The sequence below is a fragment of the Chiloscyllium plagiosum genome, unplaced genomic scaffold (assembly GCF_037043375.1).
Source record: "Chiloscyllium plagiosum isolate Xiang-an unplaced genomic scaffold, Cpla_swu_hap1 HiC_scaffold_16, whole genome shotgun sequence".
NCBI classification, from domain to species: Eukaryota; Metazoa; Chordata; class Chondrichthyes; order Orectolobiformes; family Hemiscylliidae; genus Chiloscyllium; species Chiloscyllium plagiosum.
In genome coordinates, this window is record NW_028270154.1 from 14,608,838 (window position 1) to 14,634,982 (window position 26,145).

Below are 26,145 nucleotides of genomic sequence, written 5' to 3' on the forward strand. Positions count from 1 at the left end.
CTCACCAAGCTTCACCCCCCCACACACCAAGCCTCATCCCCCACACACCAAGCTCCACCCCCCCTACACTCACCAGGCATCATCCCTCCCACACTCACCAGGCTTCACCCCTCCCACACTCACCAGGCTTCACCCCTCCCACACTCACCAGGCTTCACCACCCCCCCAACACTCACCAGGCTTCACCACCCCCCCAACTCACCAGGCTTCACTCCCACGACACTCACCAGGCTTCATGCACACTCTCCAGGCCTCACCCTCACTCATTAGCCATCACCTCCCCCCACCTCCCCCCTCCCCCCTCCCCCCACCCCAAACACACTGGGCTTCACCCCCCCCATACACCAGGCTTCAACCGCACCCCCCCCCCACACACACACCAGGTCTCACCCCCACACACTAGGCTTCACCCCTCCCACTCACCAGGCATCATCCCTCCCCATATACCAGGCTTCACCACCACCCCCCCCAACTCACCAGGCTTCACCCCTCCCCAACTCACTAGGCTTCATCCCACACTCACCAGGCTTCACCCCCCCACACTCACCAGGCATCATCCCTCCCACACACCAGGCTTCACCCCTCCCACACTCACCAGACTTCACCCTCCCCACACTCACCAGGGTTCACCATCCCCCCAACTCACCAGGGTTCACCATTCCCCCAACTCACCAGGCTTCACCCTCCCAACTCACCAGGCCTCGTGCACACTCTCCAGGCCTCACCCCCCCCCACACACACCGGGCTTCACCCCCCCCCCCCCCACACACCAGGCTTCACCCCCCCCTCACACACACCGGGCTTCACCCCCCCCCCCCACCCCCACACACACCGGGCTTCCCCCCCCCACACACACCGGGCTTCACCCCCCACACACACCGGGCTTCACCCCCCCCCCCCCCCCCCCCCGACCCCACACACACCGGGCTTCACCACCCCCCCCATGGATTTCCGCTTCCCCGGTCCCCAACGCCTCATCTTCACCATGGATTTCCGCTTCCCCGGTCCCCAACGCCTCATCTTCACCATGGACATCCAGTCCCTGTACACCTCCATCCCCCATCACGAAGGACTCAAAGCACTCCGCTTCTTCCTTTCCCGCCGTACCACCCAGTACCCTTCCACCGACACCCTCCTTCGACTGACCGAACTGGTCCTCACCCTGAACAACTTTTCTTTCCAATCCTCCCACTTTCTCCAAACAAAAGGAGTAGCCATGGGCACCCGCATGGGCCCCAGCTATGCCTGCCTCTTCGTAGGGTATGTGGAACAATCCATCTTCCGCAACTACACTGGCCCCACCCCCCATCTTTTCCTTCGCTACATTGATGACTGTATCGGCGCTACCTCGTGCTCCCACGAGGAGGTTGAACAGTTCATCCACTACACTAACACCTTCAACCCCAACCTCAAATTCACCTGGACAGTCTCGGACTCCTCCCTCCCCTTCCTAGACCTTTCTGTTTCTATCTCAGGCGACCGAATCAACACGGACATCTACTACAAACCAACCGACTCCCACAGCTACCTGGACTACACCTCCTCCCATCCTGCCCCCTGTAAAAACGCCATCCCATTCTCCCAATTCCTTCGTCTCCGCCGCATCTGCTCCCAGGAGGACCAGTTCAAAATACGTACAACACAGATGGCCTCCTTCTTCAAGGACCGCAATTTCCCCCCCGACGTGGTCGACGGTGCCCTCCACCGCATCTCCTCCACTTCCCGCTCCTCCGCCCTTGAGCCCCGCCCCTCCAACCGCCACCAGGACAGAACCCCACTGGTCCTCACCTACCACCCCACCAATCTCCATGTACAGCGCATCATCCGCCGTCACTTCCGCCACCTCCAAACAGACCCCAGCACCAAGGATATATTTCCCTCCCCTCCCCTATCAGCTTTCCGTAGAGACCACTCCCTCTGCGACTCCCTTGTCAGATCCACACCTCCCACCAACCCAACCTCCACTCCCGGCACCTTCCCCTGCAACTGCAGGAGGTGCAAGACTTGCGCCCACACCTCCCCCCTCACTTCTCTCCAAGGCCCCAAAGGAAACTTCCATATCCGCCACAGATTCACCTGCACCTCCACCCACATCATCTACTGCATCCGCTGCAGCCGGTGTGGCCTCCTCTATATTGGGGAGACAGGCCGCCTACTTGCGGAGCGATTCAGAGAGCACCTCTGGGCCACCCGGACGAACCAACCCAACCAACCTGTAACACAGCATTTCAACTCCCCCTCCCACTCCACCGAGGATATGCAGGTCATTGGACTCATCCACCGCCAAACCACAACAACCCGACGGTCGGAGGAGGAGCGTCTTATCTTCCGACTGGGAACCCTCCAACCGCAGGGGATGAACTTGGACTTCACCAGTTTCTTCATCCCCCCTCCCCCCACCTTGTCTCAGCCGGATCCCTCCAGCCCGGCACCGCCTTCCTGACCTGCAGTCTTCTTCTTGACCTCTCCGCCTCCATCCTACTCCGACCTATCACCCTCACTTTGACCTCTTTCCACCTATCGCATTTCCAACGCCCCTCCTCCAGGTCCCTCCTCCCTACCTTTTATCTTCTCCTGCTGAACACTCTCTGCTCATTCCTGAGGAAGGGCCTGTGCCCGAAACGTCGAATCTCCTGTTCCCTGGATGCTGCCTGACCTGCTGTGCTGTTCCAGCAATAAAGTTTCAACTTCACCCCCCCCCCCCACACACACCGGGCTTCGCCCCGCCCCCCCCCCCCCTCCACACACACACCGGGCTTCACCACCCCCCCCACACACATACCGGGCTTCACCCCCCCCCCCCCACACACACACCGGGCTTCACCCCCCCCCCCCACACACACACCGGGCTTCATCCCCCCACCCCCCACACACACACCGGGCTTCACCACCCCCCCCCCCCACACACACACCGGGCTTCGCCCCCCCCCCCCCACACACACACCGGGCTTCGCCCCCCCCCCCACACACACACCGGGCTTCACCCCCCCCCCCCCACACACACCGGGCTTCACCCCCCCCCCCCCACACACACACCGGGCTTCAGCCCCCCCCCCCCCCCCCACACACACACCGGGCTTCACCACCCCCCCCCCCACACACACACACACCGGGCTTCACCCCCCCCCCCCCCACACACACACCGGGCTTCACCCCCCCCCCCACCCCACACACACACCGGGCTTCACCCCCCCCCCCCCCGCCCCACACACACATCGGGCTTCACCCCCCGCCCCCCCACACACACACCGGGCTTCACCACCCCCCCCCCACACACACACACACCGGGCTTCACCCCCCCCCCCCACACACACACCGGGCTTCACCCCCCCCCCCCCACCCCACACACACACCGGGCTTCACCCCCCCCCCCCCCGCCCCACACACACACCGGGCTTCACCCCCCCCCCCCCACACACACACCGGGCTTCACCCCCCCCCCCACCCCACACACACACCGGGCTTCACCCCCCCCCCCCACCCCACACACACACCGGGCTTCACCCCCCCCCCCCCCCCCCCCCACCCCACACACACAACGGGCTTCACCCCCCCCCCCCCCCTCCACACACACCGGGCTTCACCCCCCCCCCCCCCCCCCCCCACACACACCGGGCTTCACCCCCCCACCCCCCACACACACACCGGGCTTCACCACCCCCCCCCCCCCACACACACACCGGGCTTCGCCCCCCCCCCCCCACACACACACCGGGCTTCGCCCCCCCCCCCACACACACACCGGGCTTCACCCCCCCCCCCCACACACACACCGGGCTTCAGCCCCCCCCCACACACACACCGGGCTTCACCACCCCCCCCCACACACACACACACCGGGCTTCACCCCCCCCCCCCCCCACACACACACCGGGCTTCACCCCCCCCCCCACCCCACACACACACCGGGCTTCACCCCCCCCCCCCCCCGCCCCACACACACATCGGGCTTCACCCCCCGCCCCCCCACACACACACCGGGCTTCACCACCCCCCCCCCACACACACACACACCGGGCTTCACCCCCCCCCCCACACACACACCGGGCTTCACCCCCCCCCCCCACCCCACACACACACCGGGCTTCACCCCCCCCCCCCGCCCCACACACACACCGGGCTTCACCCCCCCACCCCACACACACACCGGGCTTCACCCCCCCCCCCCCCACCCCACACACACACCGGGCTTCACCCCCCCCCCCCCCCACCCCACACACACACCGGGCTTCACCCCCCCCCCCCACACACACCGGGCTTCACCACCCCCACACACACACCGGGCTTCACCCCCCCCCACCCCATACACACACCGGGCTTCACCCCCCCCCACCCCATACACACACCGGGCTTCACCCCCCCCACCCCATACACACACCGGGCTTCACCCCCCCCCCACCCCATACACACACCGGGCTTCACCCCCCCCCCCACCCCATACACACACCGGGCTTCACCCCCCCCCCCACCCCATACACACACCGGGCTTCACCCCCCCCCACCCCATACACACACCGGGCTTCAACCCCCCCCACCCCATACACACACCGGGCTTCAACCCCCCCCACCCCACACACACACCGGGCTTCACCCCCCCCCCTCACACACACACCGGGCTTCACCCCCCCCCCACCACACACACACCGGGCTTCACCCCCCCCCCCCCCCCACACACACCAGGCTTTACCCCCCCCCCCACACACACACCGGGCTTTACATCCCTCCCACACATCAGGCTTCACCCCTCCCACACTCACCAGGCTTCACCCCTCCCAACTCACCAGGCCTCATGCACACTCTCCAGGCCTCACCCCCACACACACTGGGCTTCACCCCACCCCTCCCCCCAAACACACACCAGGCTTCACCGCCTCTCCCCCCCCCACACACAAACACACCAGGCCCCACTCCCACACACTAGGCTTCACCCTCCTACTCACCAGGCTTCACACCCCCCCCCCCCCCACACACACACACACACACACACACCAGGCCTCACTCCCACTCACCAGGCTTCATGCACACTCTCCAGGCCTCACCCACCACACCACAAACACTTCAGGCCTCACCCCCCCTACACTCACCAGGTGTCACCCCCCACTCACCAGGTGTCACCCCACTACTCACCAGGCGTCACCCTCCACACACACCAGGCTTCACTCCCACACACACCCACACCCGGCTTCACCCCCACTCACTAGGCTTCATGCACACTCTCCATGCCTCACCCCCACTCACCAGCCTTCATCCCCCACACACACTGGGCTTCACCCTCCCCCACACACACACCAGCCTCACTCCCACTCACCCCTCCCCCACCTCCCAACTCACAAGGCTTCAGGTGAGTGGTCGGCAGGGAGTGTTTGCTGCTGATTATCTCACCCACCTCTCCCTAATCTTAAATATTGATCCAGTTTCTGCCTCACCCATGAAAGCTGGGAGTTTTCAGCCTATTGATTCTGTCTGATGTACTCAGTTTCCCCATCCAGCCCAGACTCTGTGCTACATTATAGAATGTTCACACTGATACAGCTCATCCTGCCTTCTGTTATCCACTGCTACCATTTTTCTGTATTAACTCTAAACTGCTGAAATTCTAATATTGAAATCCTGTTTGGAAGTTACTGTTGCTCGCTCTGCCCTTTCAGGCAGTGTAAATCCCAACAAGCTCCGTTAAGAAAAACAAATAAATCGCTAGCACCCTTGTTCTTTTGACACCTATAATCTTACATTTAATCTCCTCCCATGCTAACCCCCTCACCTACTGGAAATGAGACCCATGCCTCTAGAATTTGAAACGCTTCCCATCATATCACCCTGGAATCAGTTTTAATGAAACTTAAGAAAAAGCGTTTCACCAGCTTGGAGTAGAAATGTCAACCTCAGAACAAAATCTCCAGTTGTTTTTTTGTTGTTTCTTTATTATTGTCTTATTTCTGTCTCCCTCACCCCACTCAAACATTAAAAAATGTTGGCTGTGCTGAGGCAGCTAGTTGCAGAACTAGTTTAAAGAAATTTGACGCTGTCTCTTGGTTGAAGGAGCCTGGTAACTGGTTGAATATCAGCAGAGGGGAGGTGCTTCAGGCAGGTGCTGGGGTGAAGTTCACACTGTAGCCTTCAGAGATACACACACACTCAGAGAAGGAGATACCTGCTGTGCTCCTGTTCTAATGAGAAGCTGCACGAAGGTTTTAAACGATGCAAGAAGCTACTGTGATGGCGGAACACAACTGCTCCAAGGGTGAGTGCACTGTAAAGATCACCAGTTAAGATTAGAGGACCAGGTTTCTAAAGAGCTTAGTGCTGGAGGGAGACCCGACTCCACTGTACCTCTGTAAATGCGGAGCCGTTGTGTTATCGCACCCTCCTAGTGCCTCAGTACCCTGGACATGCAAATATAGTCCGGTATGTGTAAGAGATGCCTTTGGTTTGTTGGGATAGAGTCAACCTTATGTTTGGTTTTTCACTTGATATGTTACTGTGCAGAACATTGTATATTCATAGAGACTTTTTTTATGAATAAAGTACATTTTTGCAATAAAAAACTCTGTACATGTGACAATAATAAATCGATATTGAATTTGGGCAGGCCAAAAGCTATCACTAACTACCCTCCACCTAAAGGTTCTTGTTCGCTCCTTCAGACTTTTTCGTTCACTGCATATTTTATTGCATCAAAATTCACTGGGACATGCCTTTGACCGACGCATTAAGCTGTTTGAAACCATCGCTCGGGTGCCCTGGACAATGTTATCACAACTTCTGTGTTTAGGATCGAACTGCTTAAGCAGGAGCTAGGCAGAGGGTTGGTGTGGGAGGGGTGAGGATTGGGGGTGGGGGATTCCTGGGGGGGGGGGGAGGGGGTGAAGGGCAAAGTTAGGGGGTGGATTCAGTCAGGTTTGGTGAGAATGCAAAGAACCTCATTGAATTCCAGGATCCAGGATCATTGAAATCAGCGACATTATCACATCAAGAGAGTTGAGAATTCATTAACTGGCTGAATCCAACTGCTAATCAGGAGGGTCACTCTTTGAGAAAAGGGAAGATTTCCTCCAGGAAGCAGTATCAGTTCTGGACACACTTTTATCCAAGTTATGAAGGTTTTAGAAGCCACAGGGGAGATTCGTTAGAATGACAAGAGGGATGAAAGATTTCCATTTTGTGGAGATGTTGGGATTAATCTCTTTAAAACAGAGTGAAGTTGGTTTTCGATTTGATCGAGATGCTCGGGTTTCGGGGTAAATGAAGTGAAATTGCCCTCATTAGCAAGAGGGTTGGTAACCAGAGGAGACCAGTTTGAAATGAGTGTCAAAACAACCACGGGGCATAGGAGGAAAACAAATTAAACCGTGAGCTGGAAAAACACAGCAGGTCAGACAGCATCCAAGGAGCAGGGGAGTTGACGTTTCGGGCATAAGCCCTCAGGAATGTGGTAGATGGGGGTAGTCCTTTACAATGTGCAGCATTATTTATATTTCTCCAAAGGTGCATAAGAGATTTGTGCTCAGCAGTAGAGATGGGGTCCATTCAGCTGTGCAGGGGGGTCTGAATCTCCTGAACCTGTTGCAAGGACCACACTCACTGTGCTCCTTCAAAGCCTGCCATTCAACAGATAAATTTGGTAATGATTTCCTGTGTTTCCCATTCCGTGATCCAAAGGATGTCTCCTTGTCGATCTTGCTCAGGGAAGTATTTCCATGTGGGGTGCTGTATTGTTAAGCTGCAAATGCCTAATGGGTTCTTTAAGGTCTCATCAAGAAAATTACAAGAAGACGCATGCACTTTGTTATAAAGCAAATTTATTAGCTTAATCTACTGTAGATATATGTAAACCAATGAGTCAGTCTATCAGCTTGAACTTCTTGAGACATATTCAACAAATGAGTCTCACTGCCCACTGCCCATTGGGGGTTCCTAGGTGATGGCTAGCACTTGGAGCTCTATCTCAGTTTCCAGGGCACAGACTCTTCAACCCCACTGCAATGGTGAAAGTCCATGGCCTGGGCTCACGAAGTTGGACTAATGGGGAAAGACCAACAGGTGGGACAGAGTTCCAGATACTAACAATATTCTGGTTGTGTGCTGTATCACCATTTCATAGTACCTTCAGTACTTTTACAGACCTCAAACGTACATGGGTCTGTGTAGACTGCACAAGCAGGTAGTTCCCATCAACCCTCAAAGTCTCCACTGCCCCCAGTCAAAACAAGCTGTTTTTGCACTCGGCCTGATTCTTGTGCACTTTTTCACTTCAATTGCTCGTTCCTCAATTAACTCTCAATGATCTGGTTTGGAGACATCATTTTTGAGCCTAAAATTATTGGTGATAAAGTCAGGCATTAGGTAGGTTGAAAAGGTCATTATGCAATGAGTAGGTGAGGTGTAGATTCAGCCTTTTCACAGGTTGCTGTTAGTCAGCAGATATGCGATAGGGGTAATGTTTGAGCTCAGGAAGTGTGATGAATGGAATTGCCTCCTTTAAATGCTGTATTGTTCATTTGTTTATTGAATGAAGCAGGTTAAACAATACTGCTGTTAGTTTAAGGTGAACTGTTGGTTTAGTGCAAACAGCTCAACTTTTAAAATGGACTGTACCTGGTTTAGTGGAAGCAGTATTTAGACAGGGAAGCAGAACATTACAAAGAGACATTGATAGCTTGGATGGAGCGGTCCGATACAATAATAAATCACTAAGACTATGGATGTTGGCTATTAAAACAATAAAGTTCTTCACACATAGCTGCCCTTAATTAATACATGCTTATCCTTTTGATTCTTAATTTGTCCTGGATCACCATTTCTAAAAGTGTTCTTACCATGTAGTTAAATCAACTGGCCTACAGTTGCTGGGTTTATCCTTACACCCTTGTTTTTGTTTAAACAAGACGACAACATTTTCAATTCTGCAAACCTCTGGCATCACCTTTGTATCTAAGGGGGGGGGGGGGGGGGGGGGCCTCCACAAGCTCCACTCTTCCTTCCAAATCTAACCCATCCAGCCTTGGTTCCTTATCAACATCAGACATAGCCAGCCTCTTGTACCTACTCTTTATTGAATTCTAGTCCATTCACTGCCTGAATTCTCTTTCACTATGACTTTGTCAGGATCTTCTTCCTTGGTTTATTTCCAGTTTAATGGGTCTGAAGAATGAATTGTGAAAAAGAAAACCTTGCATTTGTTTAATGGCTATCATTACTAATTATAAGAGCAGGGAAGTAATGTTGAATCTGTGCAGAACTTTGGTTGAGGCCACAGCTTTTAAAAGAAATCATTTATGAGATGTGGCAGTCTCTGGCTAGGCTAGCATTTATTACCCATCCCTATTTGCCCTAGGGCAGTAAAGAGTCAACCACGTTGCAGTGAGGTCTGGAGTCACATGTAGGCCAGACCAAATAAGGATGGCAGGTTTCCTTTTCTGAAGGATATTAGTGAACTAGATGTCTTTTTTTCCCAACAGTAAGCAACATTTTTTCAGGGATTATCATTAAACTCTTAATTCTAGATTTCTTTATTGATTCCAATTTCCACCATCTGCCATCGTGGGATTTGAACCGAGAACCCCAGAACATTACTGGGTCTTGAGATTAATAGTCTATTTGAAACATTCAGGTCATTGCCTCCCTGTTACTGGAATACTGTGGTCACCACCATGTAGGAAGGATGTGGTTGCATTGGAAGGGGTGCAGGGGAGGTTCACCAGAATGTTGTTTGGGATGGAGCACTTTAGCTATAGAGAGAGGCTAGACAACCTTGAGTTGTTTTCTTTGGAGCACAGAAGGTTGAGTGGAGACCTGGTAAAGGTACATATGGTTATGAGGGATATGGGCAAAGTGGATAGAAAGCAGCTGTTCTCCTCAGTTGAAGGGTCAGTAACAAGGAGTTGTATTTTTAAAGTGAAAGGCAGGGGGTTTGGAGGGGAGTTGAGGAAAGATACAGAGGATGGTCCGGTCTGGAATGCACTGCCTGGGAGGGTTGTTAGGTGGGAAACCTCAAAACCTTTAGAAAGTACTTGGATGAGCACTTGAAATGACTTCACATTTAAGACTTAAAGGCCTTGTGCTGGAAGATGGGATGAGAGTAGATTTAGCAGAGTTTTAGTGGCCCTCTACTGAATGATTCTATAATTCTAATCCCTGTGACATCCCAAAGGTCTTTGCAGTCAATTAAGTGTTTTTTGCAGGTTGGCCACTGTTGTATGAAATGTGGCATCCAACTTGCACACTGCATTGTGGACAAGTGGCTGTACAGGACATTGGTTAGGCGACTTTTGGAATATTGCGTGCAATTCTGGTCTCCCTCCTATCAGAAGGATGTTGTGAAACTTTGAAGGGCTCAGAAAAGATTTACAAGGATGTTGCCAGGATTGGAAGGTTTGAACTATAGGGAGAGGCTGGAATAGGCTGGGGCTGTTTTCCCTGGAGCATCGGAGGCTGAGGGGTGACCTTATAGAGGTTTACAAAATCATGAGGGGCATGGACAGAGTAATTAGACAAGGTCTTTTCCCTGGGGTGGGGGAGTCCAGAACTAGAGGGCATAGGTTGAGGGTGAGAGGGGAAAAATTTAAAAGGGATCTAAGGGGCAACTTTTTCATGCAGAGGGTGGTGCGTGTATGGAATGATCTGCCAGAGTATGTGGTGGAAGCTTGTACAATTACAACATTTAAAAGGCATCTGAATGGGTAGAGGACGTGACGATCCAAAATGTTGAAGTGGGGTTCAGGTAGTCTAGGCAAATAGCTTATTAACATGGCATGAAAAGGTACAGATAATCATCAAAAAGGCCAAAGGGTGGCATGGTGTCACAGCGGTGCCTCACAGCGTCAGGAACCTTGGGTTCGATTCCACCCTCGGGCAACTGTCTGTGTGGAGTTTGCAAATTCTCCCCGTGTCTGCTTGGGTTTGCTCTGGGTATTCCAGTTTCCTCCCACAGTCCAGAGATGTGCAGGTCAGGTGGATCGGCCATGCTAGTGTACAGGGATGTGTAGGCTGGGTGAATTAGACAAAGGAAATGCAGGGAAATGCAGGGTATAGAGTTCTACTTGCCTATATTCCTTTCCACCTATCCACTCCACCCTCCTCTCTGACCTATCACCTTCATCCCCACCCCCAAATACCCATTGTACTCTTTGCTACCTTCTCCCACCTTCCTCTCTGACCTTTCACCTCCATCCCCACCCCCATTCACCTATTGTACTCTATGCTACATTCTCCCCACCTCCACCCCCCTCTCATTTATCTCTCCACTCTGCAGACACCCTGCCTCTGTTCCTGGTGAAGGGCTTTTGCCCGAAACGTTGATTTTTTTCCTGCTCCTCGGATGCTGCCTGACCTGCTGTGCTTATCTTGCACCACTCTAATCTAGACTCCATTTTCCAGCATCTGCAGTCCTTGTTTTTACCAAGGGTTACAGGGTAGGGAAGTGGGTCTTGGGGAGGCAGTGGGATGCTCTTCGTAGGGTTGGTGTGGACGTGAGGAGCCAAATGGCCTGCTTTTAGGGACTCTATGACTCTATGAAATGCTGGTGTTTCTGCCCAGGGGAATAGAACACAAGGGACTGGAAGCCACAGAAGTAAGCCGTGGCCCAAATGTTGAGGGAGACTGTATTAGCAAAACCCAGAAGAGTTGAGATAAGAAGGAAGTGTAAACGCGCTTGGATTCCACTTTCTCAAACTCCCTTTGCTCTCCTACAGGATCATACGTAACATTAATGTGCCCTTCGACTTCCTGTGAGGCCGTGTGTCAGATCATCCACGTGAAGGATCTAGCAAGCTCTTCCCTGAATGCATCTCTGGCATTGGATCAAGCAGGGAATTCACTTGACTTTTATATTGGCCTGTCCTTGGCCATTTTCTCCAGCTGCCTCATCGGTATCAGTGTCATTCTAAAGAAGAAAGGACTGCTCCGATTGGCTGAAGTAGGCGGCACCAGGGCAGGTAAGGGTTTGTCACAGTTCCCACCCTGTGTCCCTTCTCCATTCGAGACAGTTGGAGGAAGCTGCTGTTATTTTGGTTCATGGGATGATTGCTTCTTCAAGAGGGTTTTCTTTTCCTTTTGTCAGAATCAGAAAAGCGAGAACACGTATTCGTACAGGACTGATCATCAATCTGCCAGGATGTTACAAAGTATTTCGTGCGAACTATAGTTTGCATTTTTGAAACGTGGTCACTGGGGTAATACAGAAAATATTACACCCAGTTTAATAATGACCGTATCATCTGCAAATTATTTTAATTGAGAGATCCTTATTGGCCTTGAACACTAGGGAGGACTCCACTGCTCGTCTCCCTTATACCACTCTATAAATTTTACCAATGTCTGCTCTTTTGGTCAGTGTGATGCTCCCTGTAGGTGACCCCCTTTGTCAGTGCAGCCCTCCCCGGGGGCAGTCTCCTCAATCACTGGGAACGGCTCTTTCAGTCAGTGCAGGCTCCCTCCAAACCATTCTTCTGGATGGCTTCCTTGGACAGTGTGGCACTCCCTGGGTTACCCCCTAAGGCAATGTGCCATTACCTCCAGATGGGCCCTTGGACCATGCAGTGCTCTGGATTATCATTAAGATGCTGTCATTGCTATCAATGGCCACATCCTAAGAAACTCTCAAAAGAACTTATATCCTATGGACAAAGCATGACAAATTCAACCAACCAGTTACTATACTATCATGCTATCTCAGGATGGTGTCATTGACCATTCGGCTCACTCATTGATAATCTGCTTACCGATGCTCAGTTCTGTTCTGCCAGGACTTCTCAGCATTGATTTAAAACTGGATAAAAGAGCTGGATTCTTGAGGTGAATGAGAGTGATTGCCTTTGACATCAAGGCAGCAATATGCAACGTTGGCTTGAGATTATCATTCAGGTTACATAAGTGACAGGAAATAGCCATCTCCTTTTCACGTTTAAAGCATATTATTGCTGAATGGCAGGCCGATTTCCACCCCTTTAGTCTATTTTTGATGGTCAGCAAAGTGATGGAAGTGTTATTGACAGCATTTCAAGGGGCACTTGCTCAACAATAACCTGCTCACTTATGCCCAGTTTAGGTTCCGACAGGCCAGTTCACCTTCTGACCTCATTACACTGTTGGTTCAAACATGGACAAAAGAGGCAACGAAGTTCAAAATCCTAGGACTCCCTCCCTAACAACGATATATATACCAATACCCAGTTACTTTGGTATTCAGTGTGTGTGATAAGGTGCTCAGTTGGAAATTATCCTTATCTTTAAATGGAGATTTGAGAACTGGTGCTGGCTTTTGAACAAAAAATATTTTCTTGGCACACTTGCTTAAAGCTCTACTCTTCTAATTTAGAACTATCAGCTGCTTGATAAATCTTGAACTAAAGCAGTTCAGGAAAGCACCTCACCTATCACCTCCAAGGCAATTGCAGATGAACAATAAATAATTGTCCCCCCAGCACCATTGGCATTTCATGAATAAAGTTTAGAATAAACACCATGTTCTTTTTCCTTTATTCGTTCAGGGGATGAGGGTGTCGCTGGTTAGGCCAGCAATTATTGCCCATCCCTAATTGCTCACATTGCTGTGGGTCTGGAGTCACATGTAGGCCAGATCAGGTAAGGATGGCAGTTCCCTTCCCTTAAGGACATTAATGAACCAGATGGGTTTTTCCAACAATTGGTCATCAGTAGATTCTTAATTCCAGGTTTTTTACTGAATTAAAATTCCATCATTTGCTGTGGCAGGATTCAAACCTGGGTGCCTGGATCATTACCTGGGTCTCTGGATTAACCAATCAGTGATAATACCCCTGCCATTGCCTTGAACAGAAACTTAACACAATCAGACTTTAAATATTGTGACTATAGAGCAGTTGAGAAGAAGGGAGCTTTGAGGTGAGTAATTCATTTGTGGATCACCAGAGTATTTCCACCATCTACAAGTCATGGAATACTTTCCACTTACTTGGATGAGTGCAGTCCTTGTAACACTCAAAGTTTGACACCATCCTGCACATAGTAGCACTATCCTTCAGTATAAGCATTCATTCCCTCATCAGTGATGCACCATAACTGTAGTGTGTGCCATCGACAAGATGCATGACACCAACTTGCCCAAGTTTCTTCAACAGCATCTCTCAAATCTCTGACTGTGCCAGCTCAGACAGGGACAACAGATATATGGGCAAACCCACCAGAGCTAAGTCCCGCAACAATTCACACACTGTCTTAATTTATATCTGTTCTACTACTTCTTCTCTGTTCCTGCATCAAAGACACAGAAGTCCAGGGAACAGCACTTATGGGTATATCTCAACATGTGGCTTGCAGAGGTCTAAGAAAGCAGCTCACCATCACCGAGTCAAAAGTGTTTGGCGGGGAGACAGTCAATGCTCGCCTTGCCAAAGTTGCCCAGATTTCATGTCTGAAGAAATATTTGATATTTTTATCATAAAATGTTTATAGAAAACCGGCAAAAGCAGGCCTTTGTTTGATGCCCTGATGTGTTTTTTAGATGTATCCTGAAGATATTCTGTAATGGCTAAGAATTCCAGAACCCAGTGAGTTCATGGAAAATTCGGCATAGAATTGGCTTATTTTGGCAAATCTCTGGCAGTTCTTTTTTTTCTCTTGACAAAGAATGAGCTTGCATTCACATAGCATTTTCCACTACCTCAGACCAACTTTACATTCAGTGAAGTGTAGGCACTATTGTAATAGAGGGAATTGTGCACATAATTTTCCCACCAGCAGCAATATGACCAGATCAGCCATTTTAGTGGTGTTAATTTAGGGGTAAATATTGGCAGAATCTCAAACATTCCTTGATCAAAATAAGGCTCCCGCGAGATCACGTATTTGTGAGCTGCAGGATCTGCAGTTGTGTAAACAAAGTTGACTTTCTTGTTGACTGTTCCAGGAGATGGTGGCCATGGTTACCTGAAGGATTGGATGTGGTGGGCTGGCCTTCTAACAAGTAAGTAACAGATCTGGGGAACAGTGAATACTCCTATCAGTGTTTGCTGAAATAAGAGACCGTTTTCTGTTAGTGTGATGTGTCCAGTATTTAATTAGGAAGCTTTAGTGAACTGGTCAATTTATCATTCCACTGATTCTTAGCTACTTTTGGTCAAATGCAAACACACACACAATCTTTTTTTTATATTTTCATCAATTTAATTTTACTTTGAAAGGAGATGGGTACAATATGAAGGGTATCAATAAGACAGTAAGTTCCTACTTATGGATAAGTCCAGAAGTGAAAGACGTCAATAAATGAAGGTCATTAACAGATTAAATAAAGCATTAGCAAGGATTTGTTTACACTACGTTTGAGAAAGGGTGAAAAGAATGTTAGGATGCTCGTGCAAGCATAATTGCCAATTGGGCTGTCTAGCCTGTTTCTTGATTTGTATCCCCTCGATTTTTTGTAGATTGAGGATGATCAACCAATTTGTTGAATGATTATGAGGATTTAATATGCTAGATGGACAGGAAAGGGCAGTTTGGGTTAGACGGGTAGCTGAAGTGTGGTGCAGAATAAAACCAGAGTGTGGGGTCAGACACTATACTGACTGGTAAGTCCTACCTCACCTTGTCCCATAATGACATTATGATATAAACTGTGGCTTGCCACTTCATAACCTTCAGACAACAAGGACACAGAGCAGTGGGGGGGGAGAGAGAGAGAGAGAGAGAGAGAGAGATTATCAAGATAAGGAAGGGAGATTCATCTTAAAATTAAAGTTAGGCATTTAAGAAGCAGCAATTAAAACGAAACACCAGAGTCAATATATGAGAAAAATAAATTATATAGCAAGTTTTTATTAAATGGATGGAACTGCCTTTAAGAGTGGTGGAATAGGCAGGCAGAAGGTTGGAAGAATACAGCTAGCCAGGCATCATTGGAAGGTGGAGGAGTTGACGTTTCAGGCATTTTTTCTCCACCTCCTGATGCTGCCTGGCTTGCTGTGTTCTTCCAACCTCCTGCCTGTCGATTTTGGATTCCAGAATCTGGAGTATTTTTGTCTCTTTAAGAGTGGTGGAAGCAGATAATAGTCATTTCTAGAAGAGAATGGGAGTAATTGGAGAGCTCTTTCAAAGAGTCAGCACAGTACAGTGGATCAAATAGTCTTCTGTGCTATAAGACTCTATGATGATTTCCTCAAAGATGTTTGATTGAATCCTGTTCAATTCTTGTGATTTATTTACCTCCATTTGCTCAGCAACCACACTGGTCACAACATGAAGACTGCTGCAACTCACCTCTAGTAGACCCTCTCATTCCATTTCCACTTTAATTGTCATTTCTGTATTATCTAAAGTTAAAACTGAGGAAAAAGAACTAGTTTTCCACTTTCGCGTCCTGTGTAGAGTTAGATGGCCTGCTCTCACTGTATCACACTTCCAGTCGCCTTAGTTCATCTTTCATTTTAAAATAACTTTATTATACTTTTTTTCTTGCTATTTTCAATTTCCTTTCCAGACACTTCCCCTTCCTTTACACTTCTGTTATATCTCTGCCATTTCCCTTCACTGTCTTAATGCAGCAGCACAGGCAAAGTTGGCTGAATGGCCCCTTCTTTTACTGCATCACTTTCTGAAAAATTGTTTTCGTTCTTTTGAGTTGCTTTGCAGTTGTGTTCGATCAGGGAGAAGTAACTTTGGCCCGTTGCATTTGGAAACTCCTCAATGAAAGAACAGACCAGCTCTTGCACTCTCCTGGCTGACAAGGTCACTCTGACAAAGTTTCTCAAGCACATAGAGTTGGTCCAATTTTAAAAAGAAAATTAGCAGTTTTGTTTGGGTTTTTATAACCTTGCCAACCTTTGAAATTTATTGTCCTCCTGATCAAAGCCTGAAAGCTTGACCCAGCTTGGAGCTGGTGATATGTGGCTCTATTACTTGTAATTGCTCCTGTTGGCTCTTTCACAAAGTTATAAAGCCGTCATGTATTAACTGTAAAAATTCACCGTGACCATATTTCACTTTTGTGCTGTTATGTAGTCTTATTGTTACACTCATTGGCTTATTTTGTGTACCTGTGGGACCCTGGGGAGGAATCACGATGTGTCCTGTGTGTTACTTGAAACCTTTTGTGACTGGCAGGCAGAACAGGGAAAAGCCAGGAATATCGTGAGTGAAATGAACCTGATCAAAGTTTGCACTGGAACAGGAGGAGACCAATTAGCCCCTGGAGCCTTCTCTGCCATTCTGTGAGATCATTGCTCATCTGTGACCTAACTCCATTCACCCATCTTGGCTTCATGTCCCTTAGTATCCTTGGCTAGCAAAAATTTTTCAATCTTAGGTTTAAATATATCATTAGATTAGATTACATTACAGTGGCCCTTCGGCCCAAAAAGTCCACACCGACCCGCCGAAGTACAACCTACCCAGACCCATTCCCCTACATTTACCCCTTACGTAACACTATGGGCAATTTAGCATGGCCAATTCACCTGACCTGCACATCTTTGGACTGTGGGAGGAAACCGGAGCACCCGGAGGAAACCCACGCAGACACGGGGAGATCGTGCAAACTCCACACAGTCAGTCGCCTGAGGCGGGAATTGAACCCGGGTCTCTGGCGCTGTGAGGCAGCAGTGCTAACCACTGTGCCACCGTGCTGCCCATCATCTACTACTATTTTTGTGAATGAGATTCCCATACTTTCAAATTTTCTGTGGTAAAATGTTTCCTAACTTCCAAGTTAAATTAAATAATTTGGGTTTTTAATAACTGTGATAAAAAAGGTTTTCATTTTTAATGTTTGAGTGGATCATTTGAAATGGTGGTGTTTATGCTGTTGATTTGGAGATCATTTAACATGACATAGATCTGATAGCTAAAAGAAAGAGATTTAATTGTTTGAAGTAATGTTCTCAAGTATTGTTGAAATTGAAGCAAGTCCAACAAGGAGCCAATTGAAAGAAGTCAGTTTCAATTCAATGGCAGAGTTGTTGGATGCCAGAGTCTGTAGACAATACAATGAGAACATAAACAAAACAAGCCTCTTCAATTTCCTCAAATTTGATCGCAACAGTTGGAACCCAGATCTATTGAATCATACCACTTTTAATGATTTATTTCCTAATTTGGCATTAGAAACCAGCTTTGCAGCAAAAGACACTCTGGAGTTTGATAGTTATCCACCTGAGGTGTTGCAATTATTTCTTCCAGACTCAATTCCAATGTTATCCTGCTTAGCCTACCTGCTTCCATCCCACATAAATACATGTTCTTCTAAAACTGCTGCCTGAATCCTAAGTTTCGCTAAGTCCTGTAGAACCATCAAGTCAGTTTCTGCAGTATCCATTAGTTCTTGGTCCAGCAATGTTTTAATCTCAAAATTAGAATCATAGAGATGTACAGCTCAGAAACAGACCCCTTGGTCCAACTCGTCCATGCCGACCAGATATCCAAACCAATCTAGCCCCACCTGCCAGCACCCAGCCTATATCCATCCAAACCCTTCCTATTCATATACCCATCCAAATGCCTCTTAAATGTTGCAATTGTACCAGCCTCCAGCACTTCCTCTGGCAGCTCATTCCATACACGTACCACCCACTGCATGAAAATGTTGGCCCTTAGGTCTCTTTTATATCTTTCCCCTCTCACCCTAAACATCTGCCCTCTAGTTCTAGACTCTCCCACCCCAGGGAAAAGACCTTGTCTGTTTACCCTATCCATGCCCCTCATGATTTTATAAACCTCTATAAGGGCCCCTCATGATTTTATAAACCTCTATAAGGCCATCCCTCAGCCTCTGATGCTCCAGGGAGAACAGCCCCAGCCTATTCAACCTCCCCCATAGCTCAAATCCTCCAACCCTGACAATCACCTTTCTTTTCCACTCTATCCTAGGACTGTACCGTCCCTATCTCTAACCTCTTAAACTCCCACAAACCTCCAAGAGTTCTGTATTCCTTTGGCGTTTTGCATATCTGAGATTTTAATTTAACTGGTAGCCATGACTTCAGTTGCTTTGGTCCTAAACTCTGGAATTTTTTTCTCAAAATCTCTCCACCTCATTTATTTTAAAGTACTCCTCAGAACGTAGCTGTTTGACTAAGCTTTTGGCCATCCATCTGAACATCCCTTTCACTTGATTTCCATTGTTCTTCTTTATTATTATTTCAAAAGAACTTAAAACTTTGTTGTTGATTATAAAGTAATGAAACCTTAAAATACCATTGTTATAGAGATTTGTAACCAAAGGGACTCATTGACTCCTGGTAGCCTCATTATAGTCAGCCACCATATGTGACGCTGGGCAAGATAATTTCCTCCATTTTGAAGTTAATCATCTTTAAAAGTGCTGTGTGATTGGAGAAAGTTAGTGGATGGTTATTCAGTAAGGAGTAACTCACTTTCTGATTCATTGTAGGGTCTCCACAATGTATATATCTCAAACTAACAGTATACTGCATGCATGTAGGTCCAGCAACACTCAAAACGCTTAAGATATCCAGGAAATCACTCTCTTTGGCACTGCCACAGGGTTGCAGAGCAGTGTATACCACTAAGGTGCTTTGCAGCAGTTCACCATGGCTCCTTTGACAGCACCTCTCAAAGCCTGAGGTTGTCACCATGTGGAAGCACCAGGGCAGCAGGTACAAGGGAACACCACCTCTACCATCAGGATGTTTGGCTCCAAATCTTACACGCTATTCCAACCTGGAAATATATTGCTATTCCTTTAGTATTGCTGTTCAAATCCTGCAACTCCCTTCTTAACATGATGTGGGAGCACTTACACCATGTGGACTTTAAGAGAAGGTTCAGCACCACTACCTTCTCAAGGTATAGCTGGGAAATAAACTCCGGAATCGCCACATCCCCAGAACAATTTTTACAAGAAGCTAAAAAGTGGCACTGCCGTAAATTAATATTTCATATCAGACAATGTATTAATTCTGGGTCTTCTGTCTCTTCCAGTGGGCATTGGAGAAGCGATGAACTTTGCTGCATATGCTTTTGCTCCGGCAACAGTTGTCACTCCACTCGGAGCACTCAGTGTCCTGGTCAGGTATGCCCAATGAGGCCGACAGGTGCCATTGCAATCCTGGCATTTTAGAATTTTAATTTGCATTAAACCATTTTTCAATTTGCGTAGTCGCTCGTTATGTGGCCTTGTCTCAGTTTGTATTTGGTTACCTTCTTGTGAGTGTCCCTGGAACATTTGACTTTGTTAAATATCTGTCACTACAAGTGACTGTGAATGTTGCAGGATTCTGGATTAGTGGTGCGGGAAGAGCACAGCAGTTCAGGCAGTATCCAAGGAGCTTCTTGGATGCTGCCTGAACTGCTGTGCTGTTCCAGCACCACTAATCCAGAATCTGGTTTCCAGCATCTGCAGTCATTGTTTTTACCAATGTTGCAGGATGGTCCACTGTGGAAGCCATCACAACCAAGACAAATCTTTAAAGATAGATGACAACCCTTCCAGTGACACCCACATGATACAAACAACAGTAATGTTACCTCATTCTTTGAAGTAAATGTCCTCAGTAAATGGTGAAGAATGTATAGAATCCCTGCAGTGCAGAAAGAGGTCATTCAGCTCACTGAGTCTGCACCGACCAGCTGAAGAGCATCCCACCCAGACCCATCCCCCGCACTATCCCTGCAACCCTGAATTTTCCTTGGCTAACCCACGTAGCCTGCACATTCTTGGACACTGTAGACAATTTCCCCTGGCCAATCCACCTAGCCTGCAAATCTTCAGTCAGTGGGGGAAACCAGAGCACATCGCAGAAACTCACTCAGACACGGGGAGAACATGCAAACTCCTCACAGTCATCAGAGGCTGGAAATAAGCCTGGGTCCCTGGCACTGTGAGGCAGCAGTGCCAACCACTGAGCCACCGTACAGCATTTCAGAGAGTCAAATTAAAGGAGATTAATTTCTATGTGGAGATCCTGTTACTAATCCCATTACCTTTTTGTTTTCTCCACCCTAGAACAGGTAGAACGGGCTTCTCCATAGTGACACCTTCAGCAGTGTGGCACTCCTTAGTGCTGGCCCAGATTAGTCTAGGAGAGCCGAGAGTCGCAGCAGATAAATCAAACTGTTGATAAAGAACCTTGTCAATAATGTCCTTTCTGTCCCCCAACTCACCCTTCCATATACCATCAGATAATACCTCACCTCCCTTATTTCCATACCACTCTGAAGTTGGACTCATTGAGATTTGTTTATTCAGTAAGATGTTTGGAATGCTTTTCTGTTGCTGATTTCTCTCCTTATTTCCTCCTCCCTTCCCACTCCAATGTACAGTGCTGTGTTGTCATCCTACCTCCTGCAAGAGAGACTGAACCTATTGGGGAAGATGGGATGCGTGCTGTGCATTCTAGGGTCAACCATCATGGTGATTCATGCACCTCAAGAGGAGGAGGTGAAAACACTGGAAGAAATGGCACTGAAACTTAAGGAACCAGGTTAGTTTGGGAAGACAATTGGGGCTTAATTAATTTTTTAAGTAAATTAATGCACACTTGTGGATGTTGGTGGCAAGGCTGGCATTGATTGCTCACCCCTGGCAGTGGGAGATCTCTTTGGACCACTTCAGGATAGATGTAAATTGAGCTAGCTTCAGACTGCAGTTGGGAGTCAACTGCATTTCAGCCTAGACTGAGTAAAGATGCAGGATTCCTTCCCAAAACGGACATTAGTGAACCAGCGGGTTTTTATGACAATCCAACAACTCCACGGTCACTTTTACTGTTTCCAACGTTTCAATTTCTGGAATTTTTTTTAAAATGGGGTATAAATCCTCAAACTGCCCTGGTAGATTTTGAGCTAACTTCCTTGGGATTATTAAACCAATAAGTAACCACTACACCAGTAGACCTATTAACTTTCCCTTTAACCTGCTAACCAGTTGCTCACACCCTTGCATACAAAGGTGTTCAATTCCCTAGGAGTCCAGAATGCAAAAATAAAACAAAGCCCTATCGGTTTCTTAAAGTCCAAGTATTACAATGGGACAGCAGATGGGCTTAAGAGGGACAGTCGAGGATGGCAACAGTGGGGTGTGTTCCCAATGGGTAAACAGGAATAATAATCCATTTCAATGTATGTTTTGTTCTTTAGGGTTCCTGGTGTTTGCTTGCCTCTTACTGATCACAGTGCTCTTCCTCATCTTCTACACGGCACCTAGACATGGGCACACCAACATCCTTGTCTACATTAGCATCTGCTCCCTCATTGGGGCATTCTCTGTTTCCTCTGTGAAAGGAATTGACATTTCCATCCGAGCGTACTTTGCTGATCTCCCAGTGTACAAACATCCATTAACCTGGATTCTCATCTTCTCGCTACTAGCCTCCATCATCACCCAGGTCAACTACTTGAATAAATCCCTTGACATTTTCAACACCTCAGTGGTCTACCCCATTTACTATGTGTTCTTCACCACGGTGGTTATCACCACATCGGTCATCCTATTTAAAGAGTGGTACAGCATGTCTCCTATCGACATTGTGGGTACTGTTACTGGCTTTGGAACCATCATCCTTGGTGTATTCATGCTTCACGTCTTTAAAGACCTGAACTTCAGCCTGAAGAACTTGCCAAAGACACTCAAGTCACAAGAGGGAGTCTGTGTCACTCCTATGCTTAAATTAGATGACAAGCACATTCTTATAGAAAGCACGGACAATGCAGTTTTCACCGAAGAGAAACCCAGGGTCTTTGTAATTTACGGTTGAAGATTTTGGATTCTTGGACAATTTAAAGAAAAAAGTGCAACTATGAAAACCAGATGTAGGCAGACTATGGAATTATTTAGTGTTCTGATGCAGTGCCTTATCATGTGAACACACTGTAATATACAGTGTGCCCAATGACCTGGAGTGAGGTCATTTCATTCCACAGGGATTTAATTCAGTCTAGAATCTATGCTGCAGATTGTGGTGACAATATAAGTCAGCTGGTCAGATATAAACCAAGTCTGACTTTCAATAATCCCCTCACCTGTTTTACATTTCACATCTCTTGTGAAGTATGTAGCATTTTTAAATAATTTTTGAGCGGTGGAACTTTATCCATGATCATTCTATTCTGTCTCTCATCAGGATTGGCTGCTCAAATGCCAGAATCAAACAGATCAGCCCTGCTGCTAGATCATGCCATGGGAAATGCCACAATCTAACCAGTTTTCATGTGAACCTATCCCCTTTCTCATTTTGTTTTGATCAAACAAAATTCCAATTGAAAGTTTTTTTCTCATTATCATGAGATGGCTTTTATGACTTGTCAGTGATTCTTGCCATCAGATATGATTACATTATTTGCTTGTGGCTGGTTTCAAGTTCATGAAAAAGTCATCCTGTGCTGCTTGCTCATCATAATTGACAAGGCAGTACAGTTCACATTAATGCCTCAGACCAGGGAGGGATGAGTCGCCCATTATCCCTGCTCGTGGTCCTTATTATGTATGTGTGTGTATTATGTATGTGTATATACCACGTGAAGAAAGGATTAGATTTGAACTGAGATATATGTATGGAGCTGAAAAGCCTGTCCAGTGTGGAACTGAGTCCCACAGATCATGGGAACACTGGCCAGTACAGCACTCCTTCAGTACTGCTGTGTCAGCTGAGATGAAACTCTGGAGTTTGGACTCTAAAATTCTGAAACCTACAATCTATGAGCTCAGTGGATAATACAGTCAGCGCTATATGCAAAGACTGACACATTATCAAGGCAGTGCGTACTAGCTTTTTCTCAACTCTCTTATTCATGTCTGCACTTTGGACAATTTTATAATATCAGTGAGATAGCAGTGAGTGTTGCACCTCTTTCAGAGTAAATCGGCTTTCCAAAAAAATCAGTGAACCCCCCTGCATCATTCAAACCTGATGCTGTCGGAGGCTGGTTGACCTGAATATTATTCAGGCTCCAAGTGTTACATTGAAGAAAGATTACATAATCTAGTCTTGAGTTGTTTTGGAATGTTAAAGGTTAATTGATAATGTTATTGAGGATTTTAGAGTTTTGAAAGGAATTAATAAATAGATAGAGATTTGTAGAATTTTCTATGGCAAGGGGATCTAACCTAAAATTAACCCAGGCCGTTCAGAAGGGAAACTGGGAAACACTTCTTCACACACAGAGAGGTACAAATGTGGAACACTGTTTCTCAAAAAAAACCCCAGTAGATTTTAGCTCAATTCATAATTTTAAATCTGAGATTAGTGTGATTTTTGCCTAGGAGAGAGTAGAAAAGGCAAGATTGTCATTCATTACCCATTCTCAGTTATCTTGAAGAGTAATGGTGTGGCTTTTTCTTGAACAGTGTCATTCTGCATGATGAAGGTGCTTCTTCAGTGCTCTTGGCATGAGAGTTAAACAAATCTTCATCCAACAGGGAACAGTAGCCAGAGACTTTCTACTTCTAACATCTAATTTTTCCATCTGTAGCCATTATTTCCTAGGATGCAATGTAACTACCATTTGTTTCTGAGAATGCGTATTTCAGCATCTCCTTTCATGTTTACACTTTAGCCTTATGGTTCAGTATTCCAACTGGGCATTATATGTTCAGACCAGAGATTCCGCGCTGTATCCCTGGAGTGAGCTGAGTTAGCGACATCAGTTGAAGCAATAACAGAGCTGCTACACTGGGACTAGGAAGTTAAAGAAGGGCAGTTTCACAGAATAACGGCAAATGGGGCCATTCAGTCCATTGTATCAACATTGACCCAGATGGTGAAGTATATTGGAAAAGTCTATGAAATACTTAAAAGGTAACAAAATTTTAGGAATGTTAGAAAAGTTAAATATTGCAAATGGTCAAAATCTGAAAATGCTGGAAGAACTGGGAAAGCCAGGCTGCTTGAAAGGCAATCAATCTGGAATGTTAATTGTTTTTCTCCATCCATAAATACTGCTTAATCTGCTGCATATTTTCTATTTCCACTTCCTTGCAAGTGTAGTCCTTAATGTGCTCCCAGTTTAGTCAGGCCCCAAAATGTGAATATTTCTGTCAGGGCCTTTAATTCGGTTCTGGGTTCTGCAAGATGGATATAGATTTGGAACTAGACGAGGGAAATATGTTGATCACTTTTAATCTTTGTGTGAATGAATGTACCCTGAATGGTCAATGTGTTGGAGCAAGATGAAAATAATCTTAAGTTTGTATTTTTCTATTTCATATATATTTTTGTAACATTGTTTTTGTAAAGATGCCTGTTAATGCATTATGATTCCTCAGTGATGAGTGCATTCACAGTTTAATGTCAAACAGAAGCAAATTGTAAATGGAGAAGCCACAATAAATATTTGGCTTGGTATATTAAGAGTTTCTACAGAATAATAAAAATGAACTGAAATGTTTAATGAGTTAATTTTAATATGAAGTTTCCTTTTGGAGTTGACTGGTTGGTCATTTCTACCAAGTAGGCGAAAGATGCTGGAGATCAGAGTCAAGATGAGAGTGGTGCTGGAAAAGCACAGTAGGTCAGGCAGCATCCAAGGAGCAGGAAAATCTATGTTTCGGGCAAAAGCCCCCATTCCTACCAAGTGTCTGATTCTTAGCACTGTGCAGCATTAGCTGATCTCCGCAGATGGTGCCCAAGCCTCAGGAAGGAATATCTGGAATGAATATCAGCCAGGTTTGCTGACCAATGTCAAAAAGTCTAATGTTGGAAAAGCACAGCTGGTCAGGCAGCATCTGAGGAGCAGGAGGGTCAGCATTTCGAGCATAAGGTTTTCATCAGGAATGTGGAGGGGGAGCCCAAGGGGTGCTGAGAGATAAATGGGAGGGGTGTTGGGCTGGGTGAACGGTAGCCAGGAATGTGATAGGTCGGAGTGGAGGGTGAATCCATTGTCCGCTGAAACCTGTTGGGAAAGTGGATGTCGGGAGTGGAATTGCCTTTATTACCTTCCATGGATGCATATTTTGTTTTTTTTTTAATTTAACTTATTTTTCCTAACCAATCTGTAAAGAGATATTATGACATACCTCCAGAGCAGATGGGACTTGAACCTGGGCCTCCCAGTTTGGGGATAGCGACAGTACCACTGTACTACCAGAGAGCACCTTTACCAACTAACACCAGCATTTTAGACATTTTCTGTATCAGTGTGTACAAAGCTGCCTCTGAGGTGGTAGGGACTTGAATCGAGGTTTCCTTGCTGAACCAACTGTGCCAGAAGAGACCTAACCAT

General features: G+C 47.3%; 1 protein-coding gene across 1 annotated transcript; it reads left to right on the top strand.

Moving 5' to 3' along the window:
* Nucleotides 1-5,273: 5,273 nt before the first annotated feature.
* LOC122556479 (magnesium transporter NIPA2-like) lies at nucleotides 5,274-25,314 on the top strand. Its single transcript, XM_043703152.2, has 6 exons — nucleotides 5,274-6,241; nucleotides 11,691-11,933; nucleotides 14,885-14,941; nucleotides 19,909-19,999; nucleotides 21,250-21,410; nucleotides 22,066-25,314. Exons 1-6 carry the CDS (start codon nucleotides 6,199-6,201, stop codon nucleotides 22,680-22,682), a joined length of 1,212 nt encoding a protein of 403 aa, XP_043559087.1. The 5' UTR covers nucleotides 5,274-6,198; the 3' UTR covers nucleotides 22,683-25,314.
* The last annotated feature ends 831 nt before the right edge of the window (nucleotides 25,315-26,145 follow it).

Coding starts and splice junctions, on each gene's coding strand:
- LOC122556479 (XM_043703152.2), top strand. CDS start 6,199: ATGCAAGAAGCTACTGTGATGGCGGAACACAACTGCTCCAAGG. Junction 11,934..14,884: donor AGTAGGCGGCACCAGGGCAG/GTAAGGGTTTGT, acceptor TGACTGTTCCAG/GAGATGGTGGCCATGGTTAC. Junction 14,942..19,908: donor GTGGGCTGGCCTTCTAACAA/GTAAGTAACAGA, acceptor TGTCTCTTCCAG/TGGGCATTGGAGAAGCGATG.